The following is a 13,700-nucleotide window of genomic DNA, read 5'->3' on the forward strand; positions in this document are numbered from 1 at the left end:
ATAAAAAAATGACTAAAATTAATATAGGGATAGTGATTACAAAATAAAAAAAATAACTAAAATTCTATAAACTTTCAGCTATTATAAGATAATGAATTTGCAAATAATGTAAATTAAGTTTTCACCACACAATGCATTGAAATGTAACGTTTGTAAGAATACCAACATGAATAGTATAGAGATTTATTTGACCAAGCCTTTTGAAGAAAGCCACGACATATGTTATCGGATTATGGAAGTGTAAACAATGATACGCATGATTTGGTGAAACTACCCACCGTTGTTTTTATAAGTAAATACAAAGCATAGTCAAAAACAAATAAAACAATAAGATGTCTCAAATTCTACAAACCTTTACAATGAATACTTCTGTGTTGGCAACACTTGGTTAATTTGTAATCTTAATCTGACTTGATCGCTTTGTCACGGTCTCGGTCAAACAAAATGGCGGCTGTGAAAATTTGCCTCGTCGCGCGAAGTCTCGTAGGTCGCAAGTCTCGTTTCCGTTTTGCGTAACAACGCTTTAGCTTGTTCTTCGGTTCATTGAAGTGTCACATCCCATTGTTTGTATAGGTCCCTGACTGACACAATTAATTGACCGGGTTCTTCTTCGGATACAGCACTTGCTGAATCGTTTGCTTGCTTTAAGATTCTGATTTCATTTCCAGTCGGTTAATATTAAGGCATCTTTACTGTTAATGATTTAATCACGTGAAATTAAATTGCTTGCATTATTTTTTTATGAATATTTACAATGGATGTCTTCTAAATTTTTGTGCGACATATATACAATGTGACCTTAAATAGAGAATTGCTATTATATTGTCTTTTTCATCGAAGAATTTGTTACATTTTACATTTACATTGCAAATCTGGGGGAAGTTTTATTTATTTCAATTCTATTTGAGCTTTTGTTGCTGTATTGTAAACATTGTAACAAATGAAGTAATTGGTTTATTTTTTCATTCAGCAATATGGTTCAAATCATGTCTGCACAACAAAGTTAAAAGATGTCTATATAATGTTCTTAAACTATTTACTAAACAATATAAAAGAGAAATAGCTTTATAATACATATGGTAGGAACAATTATGGTAAAAAAGGAAAATTCTAAAATGAGCAATATCTCTTTAACCCTTAATTTTTAGAATTGTCTGCAAAAGTATGTAATAAGACATATATACATTTATAATGAACCAAAAACATTGTCAGCTTTTTACAGTTACCTGAAAACTGTTTCATTTTAACATCAAAGAAATACACTTATAAATTCATCTGGGCACAATAAAAATGAAAAATATTTTCATATTATTCTAAGTCTTTGTTGGTTCATTATTTATAAACATGCTATTGTTTAGTTTTGATAAAATGGGAAATGAAGATGGATTGTGATACATTTATCAATATATACGTATATGGTCTGTGATATATGTGATTTGAAAGTATATTTTACTGTAACATGTGACTGTACATAGCACTCAAGTAACAAAAACGCAATGAAAAGATAGAACTCATTCAAAATTTTAAAAAGTGTTTTATTTATCAATACAGTTATTATGTTGCATCAAATAATTTGTTTACTATGTCATTGCAACTCATCAACAGGTCTTAACTTTCTTTTACACCCTGTCTCAATCTTAACAGTGTTCAGTTTTTCAGTACATTACTTGTCGGCACCAAATTCAATGAATGTCAAAAACAAAGAATTAAAAAAAAGAAAGTTGCCTAGCCAGAATAAAACATGATTTTATTGTCTGAGGCATTAATGTCTTTGATGGTTATTTCTGGTCTTTCGGTATATGTGGAGATTTCATGCTTGTCAGGAGATGCCTGAACACCGACACTTCCAGAGCTTTCATCACCGACACTTGTGTCATCAGCATGTGACTTGGCATAGCTGAAATACATAAATTTTATGTATATTATGTATATATATTGTATCTTTTAACAATCTTGCTGTGGCAGTGTAGATATGGTGCCTGCCTAGCCATTGGGAGGCCGTAGGTTTGATCCCTACTTGGGGAGCGTTCTCATGATCTTTCCAAATACACCATGTACTGGTTCTTCCCAGGAAACAGACTTGAGAGTATCTCAAAAAGCTTTGGATGCAGTCTAGCTAATATAAATAAGTTTAATATTATCAATACATAAATCTTAATGTTTATTTGAATGTTTTCAATTTAAGTTAATGTTAATTGCCTAGTCCTTCCACAGAAAGTATGTTATGTTTTGTTCTGACAAAAATAATTCACTTCCATATTAAAACAGTGATGGTTAATCTTAAGAATCTTTTAACTAAAGGCATGTTAAGTTAAAATTATATTTATCATTAATTGATACAAAAATGCCAAACCCTAAACTGGCCAAAAGAATAAATAGCCTGACATATTTGGAGACAATAATTTAAATATTGATATCATTACCCATGAACTGATTGAATCTGATCGCAGGAATGACTCTAACTCTGTGGACTTGAAGAATCATCAGGACTGATCAGCACTTTCAAACACCGTTTAAAAAGTAATAGTAAGATATATAAATCCTTAATGCATGTTTCTGTACATTTTATGTAAAAGCAACAACAAACAAATATACTGATTAAATGCAGATAAAAATACAGTTAAAATACACAGGAGGTAGTTCATACTAAAGTTCAAATAACCAAGTGTATATTAAGCCTAGGTGTTAAGCTAGAAATAAGGGTTTGATGTTTTGAAATGTTATTGAATGATATTGCTACATACATGCATAAATATGTATGATCTGAGTGTCTTCATATAACATACATTAAACTGTTGTTGTTTGCATTATTTTCTTATGCAAAGTTTTAGTAAAGACTGTGTGGTCTATAATTAATTAGGAATGCATATGTATTATGCATGCATTTAATAATCTTCACATACTGTGAAACGCATGAGATGCATAAATTATTTAAAATAGGTTGAACTGCTGAAACAGCTATTAATCACCTTTATTAGAGATTTACATGTCTATACTTTCTTGGTAGAAAGGATCTTCTGCGCAAGGTATTTTGTTGGCACCTTGTTCCTGTTCACGGAGTTTGGACAAATTCCATCCACAAATGATCAGAGCATACCCTGATGTATCTGCAACATCAATATACACAAAAGGGTTTAACTTAATACTGAAAAAAATTAATAAACAGTCAGAGCACCTTAAACTTGTAACAGAGATAAATGTAAAATGCTAGTTTGTGGGAAACATGGCAAATAATTTAATATACACAGTGGAACAGGGTGTTGATGTTTAATCCACTGAAATTGTACCATCAATCAATATAGAACAAATAGCCCTATGTTGACTGTTGTATTAATAAGAAAACGGTTTTATTATAAATGCCATTTAAGTTCATTAGATTACAATTTCAGGCATTCACGGAATAGAGGAGCTGATTGTTGATATTTACATTGGTGTGGTCCGGTAACATAAATATTCAATGTCAATCTGCTCAAATTAATCATTCAAATTTAAGATAAGCAAATCATGGTGTAAAATGTCAACAAATTAAGCCATATTAAACCAAATTTAATAAGTTTATAACCCGATTAATACTATTCAAAATGTTTGTAATAATTTTGCTTGCCATGTACATGGTGTACTACTCCTACAAATACGATATTTATGTACATCGACATATAAGATGTCGGTACACTAATAATGATACCTACCCGGTTGGCCTCCAATCTCGCCTGCTTATAGCTCTAATCCATGCGGTTTTCGTAGCATGATTACTTAGCAATTTGTGCAGCGTTACAGGCTTGCCTTATCTGCCAAGTTTTCCCCAACAATTTTGACATTCAGGCATACAACAATATAATATAACCATTGTTTACCTTTTGCGCCATGTACTTCTAACAGTCTGGAAGTGAGCGATACCTACCCGAATGGGAGACTACTCTAATGCTACTTAGTTTCGAAAATCCGGAATGCCAACACAGAGGTTAATGTAATGTAACCGTCGTGCAAGAGATTGCCCAATCTCTTGCACGACGGTTACATTGTAGGTTACATATGCCCAATTAATTTCCTTCTTTGTTATATTTAGAATTCGCAATCTTTGATCTTAAATTTCACCATGACCGAGCGATAAGCCAATATATCACTATACATAACTGGAAAGGTGGTTTCATAAGCTTACAAAAAAACTACATTTGAAAAAATTATATACGACGTAACTCAAAATAATTACTTTAGAACATATGAACCGGTTTTGACAGCTACCGGCACTGCCATTTGAAGGCAAAAACCATGCCCTACTATTGAGGCTGGCAACCACTTACATAAAAAGAAATGCACAAATCAGGCCTTTTGCCCTGTGACTTACACATGTACTTTTAAACTGATACCTAAACTCATCATTTCAAATACATTTTTAAAATCTTATGCACCAGGACCTGCATCATATGTGCTTAGTAGCAAGCTGACTGCATGTAGCCCCCCAAATTCCACTTCCGTTTAGGGTTATGTAACCTGTATGTGAGAGCAGGGAACGACAACTCTGCGTGGAGATTGCCAGTTGACCGGCACTCCATTTACCATACAGGCTAGAAATCAGTAAGTCTAATTCTTTATATAAAACGACACATTTCCAAGTATTGGTTTTACTTCAGAATATTGACGCATAGTATACATTTTGATTTGTCCTTGAAAAATAGTAATTAAGTTTGATGTCCACGGAATTCATTGCAATATAGTTTGGAAACGCGATAAAATGAAAATGTGAGCGACTTGTTCGACATTGCATTTTTTGTAGTATCACATCCCTCAGTTTCTGAAGCTTTGTGCACTGCAACGCGTTATATGAACACATATCTGTGCATTTTTTGTTCGAATAATAGCGTGTAACAAATAAAATTAAAATATCTACATTAATACTTTGTTATCACCCGCCATAGGCGGAGGGATATTATTTTGGCGTTGTCAGTTCGTCCTTCCGTCCGTCCGTCTTTCCATACGTCCGTCCGTCCGGCACTTTTGTGTCCGGAGCCATATCTTGGAAGTGCTTTGGCGGATTTCATTGAAACTTGGTATGAGTATATATATGGATAAGAGGATGATGCACGCCAAATGGCATTGTACACCATCTGTTAATAATGGGGTTATGGCCCTTTGTATCTTAAAATTAATGCTTTTTTAGCCGAGTGTCAAATATAACACTTTTGTGTCCAGAAGCATATTGGCGGGGATATCAATTCAACGAATTTGCATGTTTATTCCATTATTTATTATGTAAAAAAACACGTTTATTTGTACTCATATATAGGCATTACGCGATTCTGCTCCGGTTATACTGAAACATTATTGAAGTATAGTACCATGGTATAAGTGTAAGATAATTGTTGTTGGCATCATATTGTGAAACAAATGCTTGCTTGCTTGGTCAATGTGAATATCTTCTATAACGGGTGTGTACAGTCAATGATGCACATCTTTTACCGAGACATGTTTTTTTTACTTGTACCCGGCAATCAAAATAAGTTACCATTTGTTTAAACGCTTATTTCGCTATATCATGTTTTCGTTAAATACGATATTTTTTAGTTAAATATATTGGAAAATCGAACGGAATTGGCGAACTTTTTTTATCACGTAATTTCGCTTTATTTCGATCCTTATATTGCGTTTCGAATGTACAATATATCATATCTTAGATCCAGAACAATCTGCGCATATTCCACGCAATATCAATTCTACATCAGATTCTATTTGCGCAGTCCTTTTAAGAGCTACCATGTCCTCTCCTACAGAATAAGTACTGACCAGACACAGCGAATAAATCTTTACTGTAGATTTTATATTGTAATAAGTGTGGACTAAGTTTCACATTATCGGTTTGTACATTACATCTTTGACACAATTAAATGTGTTTAATTTGGCTAATTGCTGACACCACCGCTACACCCGCCAACGTCGCCCCGCACGCGCCCATAGGATTCATTGCCGCATGAGAATAACTTTCAATACTGAGATCGTAATAACCAGCGGTGTAAAGGGTTAGGGTTAGGGGTCGGGTTTGGGTTAGCCTTAACCCTAACTTTAACCCGACCCCTTACCCTAACCTAACCATTACCCATGGTTATCTCCCCTATACCAGGCCTCGCTCGTTGTCGTTGTCCGCTTCCCGTATCCGTGGCTTAACGTACGTCCACCTCCAGATGTGTAGACCGCGCTGCTCATCTTGCAGCCGGATTCCTTTAATTGTGCGGTTAGATTCCTTCAAACTGACATCATTGACTTATAAAACTAAACATCACGACTGTTTCGTTTCAGTTGTAACATAGGTGTAGGCGTGTATTTATTTAGTGTATCGAATTATTCCCATATTGCACTCGGTCCCAGAATAATTGTTAGTTAGTTTTGCGGAGAATAATGCGAGATATAGGAGACGTCCTGTTTCAGATACCTAGTACACTGCACCTCGATTTTCAGTGTCAAGTAGTATATAAGTAGTTCAATATTGGACTTGAACCGGGCATCGAAGCTGCGACCCCTTAGGTCTAGCTAGCACCAGTGTGTTACCACCGGACCGCGGCCTGTATCGAAACTGCGACCCCTTAGTTCTGGCACCAGTGTATTACCGCCAGACCGCGGATCACCTCAAGGTGTCAGCCTTGTGGTATGGCTCTTGTGAGTTCGATACTCAGTCGTGCAGCGTTCAAGCAATCTTAACCCTTTTCATGCTGGGAAATTTGTTGTCTGCTAAAATGTCGTCTTCTGAATTTCTAAAATTAGCACTTTCTTCGATTTTTTTTCAAAGAATACTATCAGAATAGCAAACAGTTTGAATCCTGATGAGACGCCACGTTATGTGGCGTCTCATCTGGATCCAAACCGTTTGCAAAGGCCTTTAAAATTCGGTTCCAGCGCTGAAAGGGTTAAATACATACTGGGTAAATACTTGAGGTGTATATCATGTCTCCGCAAATCATAGGTATTCGAGATAATACAAATACAACACATATCTTTAACATTAGACTTGTACTGTAATACAGAAAACATGGGGACTTATGTATGAAATATTCTTGCCCGTCGAAATCGCTCGCCACGACTGCCCTGTCACATTGGTAAACACAACGGCTTCTTGTGACATTTAGAATACATATGCAGAAACACTAGTTTTATAAAAGAATCTAGTAACTCTTTCTCACGACATCGTAACGCGTGTGCATGCCATAGTCGACTCGTGGGACCGACTTAAAAAGTAGTGGAATCCATTTATGTAGTGTTTTAAATATGAACTGGTTTCAATCAAAGCTCTATCATATTTCTACCACCATTACACGCGGTGATGGTGGTCCATTCAAATATAATTTTTATTTTATGTTGTTTCTTTATCGTTTCTTATGGTTACCATATCTAAATTGCATAATGTCATTAAACATGCGAAACGCTTACGTCGTCTTTTGTTGAAATATCGCGATAAGGACTTAAAAAAAACAGTGCATGCATCGGTACCCCACAAAACAAATGTCAAAGGAACACATTTTGTTTGCGAAATGTATTGAAGCTATTGATATTTCCCTTAAACCATGTCAATTTACATTCAGTGATTTGGCTAGTTGTCCACACTTTCTGACAGACATATTACATTTACGTACTAATCTTTAAATTGCGACATACATGATTATTTGGTGCCTTTTACTACCAGAGATTTACTGTGCTTGACTTGTTTGTCACCACAATATAAAGAAACCGAGTAAATTATGATAATCATACACAAAACATCAACATCTTTAAGATAAATTAAATGATTAATAAGTAAATTTAACCACCTCCCCCACCACCACAACCACCACCTCCCCCACAACCACCACCTCCTCCACAACCTCCACCGCCACCGCTATCCCCGCCTCCACCACCACTGTCACCTCCTCCCCCACCACAGCCGGCACCACCACCGGAATCACCACCGTAATCACCACCGCCGTAGCCTCCACCCGAATCGCCGCCGTAATCACCACCACCGTAACCCCCACCAATAACGTCGAAGTTGACGTCGCCTGCAGAAACGGGATCATAATCTTGGAAATCATTCCCTCCGAAATCAGCAACGGAGGCATTGTCGAAGTTGTCGCCGGCATCATTGTCATTATCCCCGCCATCATTATCGTAATTGTTGTCATTATCATTGTCAATTTGAACGTCAACGTCGACGTTAAAGTCGTAGTCTGCGTACCCCCACCCAAAACATGGGTCGTAACCCCAGCCCCAGCCCCAACCCCAGCCCCACTGATGACCGTAACCGTATCCTAGAGCCGAACCGACCAAAAAACCTAGAAACGAAACAAAGTGGTGGTTAGAATTGATAGGGCAAACGTGAAACAGCAACACAAAAGCATTTAAATTGCTGTAATATACCAATAGTTTATGCAAAATGTAATAATAATACTGTGCAATCTGCGTTATCTTGGATGCAAAATACAACGTCTTAATTGCGCTCTATCGCAATCCATTGCTACGATGAGGTTTTATCATTATCCTCCTCCTCCTCCTGCTGCTCCTCCTGCTCCTCCTCCTCTTTCTGCTGCTCCTCCTTCTGCTGCTCCTCCTCTTCCTGCTCCTCCTCCTCCTGCTGCTCCTCCCCCTCCTTCTGCTGCTCCTTCTCCTTCTGCTCCTCCTCCTCCTGCTCCTCCTTCTGGTCCTCCTGCTGCAACTCCTTCTGCTCCTCCTGCTGCTGCCCCTCCTCCTCCTCACCACCATCATCATCATCATCATGATCATCATAATCATCATCATCATCATCATCATCATCATCATCATCATCACCATCATCATCATCATCATCATCATCATTCACTTCATAAGCCTTTGAAATGTATACAACATTAAGCATTCATCACCTTTGCTAAAGTCATCACCACTGGAGCGTCTACGCCAACTTTGCTGACCGTTCGCTATGATGCCGACGGCCTGTGTAGCCGGCGGCTTGTGGTCGTAGGGCGGCGGGGGCTCGGTAGGATACTGCGGCTTGTACGGCGCGTTGGGGTCAAAACTCAACTGTTTTGGAGATGGGGATAGAATGTGAGTACGCAAAATTTTAAGAGTATACAGTGTAAAAAATGTGTCTACACACCGAGAGAAGATTGGCGTGTTGCATTGTTTTAGTTTATTATCATCACACATTGGATGGTTTAATCTTAGCAGTTTTATTTTTATTTACCAACTTCTTACCTATTTCAATAAAAGTTACGTTGCCTTCAACGTGTATATTTATGAAAATACAATTATCTAATATGACGTGCGCAATTCCTATATATTAAATAATAAATACATATTTATACGTTAAACGGTCATCCTATTATAAAATGAATATTTTTAACTTACACAGTTTTTGCTGTCAATATTAATTCTATGATTTTCATTAGAACCTATATGCAAATGCTTCATCTTGGATGCCTCGACAGACAATGTATAGGAAAGGATGGCAAAAACTTGGCTTTGTTCACTCACTTTGTTTGTGTGTAACTTCAGTATTCGCGTCGAACTACATTATACTATATAAATTCATCAACTCTGCTGTTTTTGACGATGCTGCGAGGTAGCTCGTCTAAGTTATCATACCATGAAAAATTCTTCACAATGGCGACCTATGTAAAAGACCGAGCCAGTCTGATTGAGATAGCTCGATTTTTCTAATCGGCATACCTCGCTGATTATCATTGATAAAGGTATAGGAAGCTCAGCTATAAATAGAACAGCATATTCTGGGAAAAAGATTTAATAATAGTTTAAAAACGTTAATTCTAAATTAGTTTTATTCAATCCATTATATGTTTATAGATCAATGAAGCAACTATGCATTTTCTGTATTGTATTTGATATTTGTCGTGATTCAGTAAATAAATTGCGAATTAAAACGTGTATAATTAACTTTCAACTCGATCATGAGTGTAAAGAAAACGAATTATTTCGAACCTGCCATGTGTAAACGTTGTAGCGACTATGGTATATAAACAGCATAATAGCCGAGTTACATCTGTGAAACTTGCTCTCATGCGTGCTTTAACATTTTGCATATTTAATAAACTTTTCAAACAGAAATTACAGGGCCACCTCAGTGCACATACTATGTTTGATAATTCATTCGTTTGTTGGATATTTTTTGCTGTTTTAAACACATATTTGGTCATATCGCGGAGATTTAGTTAACCTTACCATGTGTTCACGGGCGAACTCATTATATATCTTTTTAAAGATATTTCTTGTTTTATTTGATTGAGAATGTAACCCGCCTCCCAGTTTCGCTGAATGGATCAAGTTTCCCACGGGTACTACTTCCCCGTACCCCAATTTTTTTTCGTACCCTACATTTTTCGTACCCAATTTTTTCCGTACCCAAATTTTTGCTCGTACCCTATTTTTTTTAGTACCCATTTTTTTTCTTACCAAATCTTTTTTCGTACCCAATTTTGTTTGGCATAATTTTTGTACCCAAAATTTTCGTACCCATTTTTTCCTTCCAAAAATTTTCGTACCCACATACACAATTGTAGTGATGTAGATAAACTTAAATAGATGCTTTTATATCAATCCTCTTCAAAAGCACAGTACTGGCAGAACTTTGATTATCATCAATTCTGCTGTATACAATTATATAGTCGAATTCTTGAGTTTGCCTAATTGAAAATGTTTATACTGCTCAAAGCCCCTTTTACAGGGAACCCGGCGGATAACAATACGCATATGTTTCAGCCTGTTCAATAGCAATAGAATGGTGGCTGAAATTAACATAATTTAACATTATATAGTTTACATGATTTAACGTTATATAGTTTACTTACCACTTCAGATATTGAAGTCATCCAAGATCTGTAAAGTAAACATTACAATTTGAAAGAGTTAACTAAAAACAAGAAGTTATCTGACCGTTTCAACTCCACAATATTATCTCTAATTTTTACGGTGTCAAAACTGTGGTGGCTTGGATGTGACTTATGTGCATACTCTATTTTTCGTGAGCACAAATAGAAAGTAGTTAAGGGACGGCATTGTAAGGTTACGATATACTACATACACAATTACTGCTAACGAAATTACCAAAAAGATATATTTATGTTCATATAAAATGTATGCAACAACATGGTAATTGTATATTAAGCAAAGAATAAACAGTTAAAAAGTTATAACAATATTGCCATAATATTGCCATAGAATTCAAAGACAATCTTCATGATGGCGGACCACAGAGTTTTAAATAATGAAATTGTTGCGATTAAAGTTGCATATCAACTGTAAAGACGGTGTTATATTTTCAAATCTTTATTAAAAGTCTGCGATAAATTGTTGATTAAAACATGGGTCTCGTTTAATGAACGCACAATTAAATATTTATCTTCTTCATAATATAATATTGTTCAAGGGGACACTAGATATTATCTCGAAATTATGCAGATGATACGTTCAGAGCAGGTAAAAATATAATATATGAGTTTTTTTTACCAGAATTGAAATTTTGATATGAATTGATATCGAACTGCATATTTTTGCTCAATAAATTACGGATTTTTAACATTCATTTAACTTAGTTTAAAAAATAAAAAGCCTTCTCTTACATGTTACATTCTTACAAAATCATAAATTGTAAAACATGCATAAAACATTTATTGTAATTTTGACGCATACGTGTGTTAATTATTGCTTTATTGTTATTTTGACGTAGAGCTGTATATGCTTAAGTCGTAAATAAATATGTTCTGTTATTTCAACCATTAACATCAAAACATACACGATGTATAATACATGGCTTAATAAATTAATTTAAAAAAATCGATAGTTACATATATCAGAATCACAAATCAGTTCCTACTATTGTCAACAAACAATAATAAAATCTATACTAATATACCTAAAAAATGGTATAAAAAGTTTAACATTAAAACATATCATGAGTTTAAAAGGTGAACCTAAAGAATAATATTAAAGATGAAATGATTTAAATATTGTTTAACAGGGTTTTGGTACTGAATGTTCTTTTGATGGTCGCAACTGAAAGTGATGAGGGGTTGATTAACTGGCTTCTTTTAACACATACGATTTAAGAACAAAGAAAGGTTTTGAAAATAAAATGTTCGATTCATTCTTACTTAGGCACACATTTTATTTTCTTACGACGCATTAGACAAATTATTGTCGGTCGATTACTTTGGTGGAGACGACTATGACAGAGAGTCGCTTAATAACAAACAAGCTTATGTATGTATTAATTTTTACCTTGCGGTCAAGGATAACCCATGGAAGTGCAAGCACTTATTTCCAATGGGGTCCTTTGGTTTTGCTGAAGAGACAGCAAGCAGACAGTATTGGGATACAAGGAATCCGGGTGCCATACCCTAGCTCTTTGCGAATAGATACCTTGGTTCTTTTATGTGCTCAGTGTATAGCACCGATACACGCGAGAATTACCTGAGTTTCATACCAGTACATCTCTAGTTGGGTGGGAAACACTTTAAGCATTTCTGAAATTTCCAGTGCCCCGGCCGGGGATTGAACCGGGGACCTCTGGAATGGTAGACCAGAGTGTTACCACTCGACCACCGCACCAGCCAGCTTATATATGCCTTATCTTTACGTCAAATATGAAGTATATAGAATGGGCCAAGAAAGTTAATGAACATGGAAACCTGGTGAATACTGCAGTATAACATACCCCATTGTGTTTCCGTTTGGACACAGGAAGAAGCAGACAGGACTTGATATGGTTCCCGGCGCCGCTCCCGGCTGGATCCACTGCGGGAACGCTATCATGTAACTGTAGCTCAATTTTTTAGGGATCTTTCCGGGACAGTTCGGGATCCGCTTGCAGACGGGACCCACTACAAGCATGCTGCAGACGTTCTGGTAGAAGAGAAATCAAACAAGTGTTACTGATCTATTGTTGCGCATTTTCGATGAACAACTGTTATTTGATTCAATTTGAATTCAACATGAATTCAACCACAAGTATAATGTCCAACATGAATTAATCAAGAGTACATTGTCGTCGTGAATTCAACCCTAAGTATATTGTCGTACATAAATTTAACCGCGAGCCTATTGTAGTAAATGAATTCAACCAAGAATAAATCTTCGTACGAGAATTCAACCACGAGTAAATTGTCGTTCACGAATTCAAGAGAGAGAACATAGTCGTACATGAATTATGTCAAGAGTAAATTGTCGTATATGGATTCAGCTACGAGTACATTATCCTCATTGATTTAATAGCCAAACAATAGAACCACGAAAATATGCTTGTTGGCAACTAAACAATATCGATAATTCATACATTCTTTCTAACGTTTTGTTATTGAAATGCTGCATTCTACGTTGTAAATTGGAGAGATCAAAGATGATTCTTTCGTCTATGGATTCATTGAAGTGTATATATATTTGATATACAATAAACAGTCTTTATCGATTTTTTATTTTTTTCCATCGTGACACAGTTTTTTAATGGCTTATTTTAACTAAATATGTAGCAATGTTCCTTTGTATGTTCTTTAAACAAATGCTCTTTCACATATCGCACAGTTGATGAAAGTCATGCCTGCCGCAGTTTGAAAAACAAAATACAAAAGTATCAAAATGACATTTTTCCACTTGTTTTTCACAAATTACAAACAGAACACTACAAATTATTGTGCGAAATAACATTAATGACGTTCATTCATACCGAACATAAACAACAGCTTTGTTTACGA

At 35.7% G+C, this 13,700-nt stretch overlaps 1 protein-coding gene across 7 annotated transcripts in view; it reads right to left on the reverse strand.

Annotated features, from left to right (window-relative positions):
* Nucleotides 1–1,514: 1,514 nt before the first annotated feature.
* LOC127870794 (uncharacterized) overlaps nucleotides 1,515–13,700 on the reverse strand; it is an 87,176-nt gene continuing 74,990 nt past the window's right edge. For 3 of the 7 annotated variants that reach the window (XM_052413281.1, XM_052413279.1, XM_052413280.1), the window contains exons 3-8: nucleotides 12,668–12,855; nucleotides 10,803–10,830; nucleotides 8,862–9,018; nucleotides 2,970–8,294; nucleotides 2,424–2,499; nucleotides 1,515–1,897 (exon numbers count right to left, since the gene is read on the reverse strand). In XM_052413281.1, coding sequence (XP_052269241.1) covers nucleotides 7,786–8,294; nucleotides 8,862–9,018; nucleotides 10,803–10,830; nucleotides 12,668–12,855 — 882 coding nt within the window. In that variant the 3' untranslated portion in view covers nucleotides 1,515–1,897; nucleotides 2,424–2,499; nucleotides 2,970–7,785. The remainder of the gene's footprint in view (nucleotides 1,898–2,423; nucleotides 2,500–2,969; nucleotides 8,295–8,861; nucleotides 9,019–10,802; nucleotides 10,831–12,667; nucleotides 12,856–13,700) is intronic. The other 4 variants (XM_052413285.1, XM_052413286.1, XM_052413282.1 and 1 more) reach the window with 2 other exon arrangements.

This window comes from Dreissena polymorpha, chromosome 3 (genome assembly GCF_020536995.1).
Source record: "Dreissena polymorpha isolate Duluth1 chromosome 3, UMN_Dpol_1.0, whole genome shotgun sequence".
Taxonomy (NCBI): domain Eukaryota; kingdom Metazoa; phylum Mollusca; class Bivalvia; order Myida; family Dreissenidae; genus Dreissena; species Dreissena polymorpha.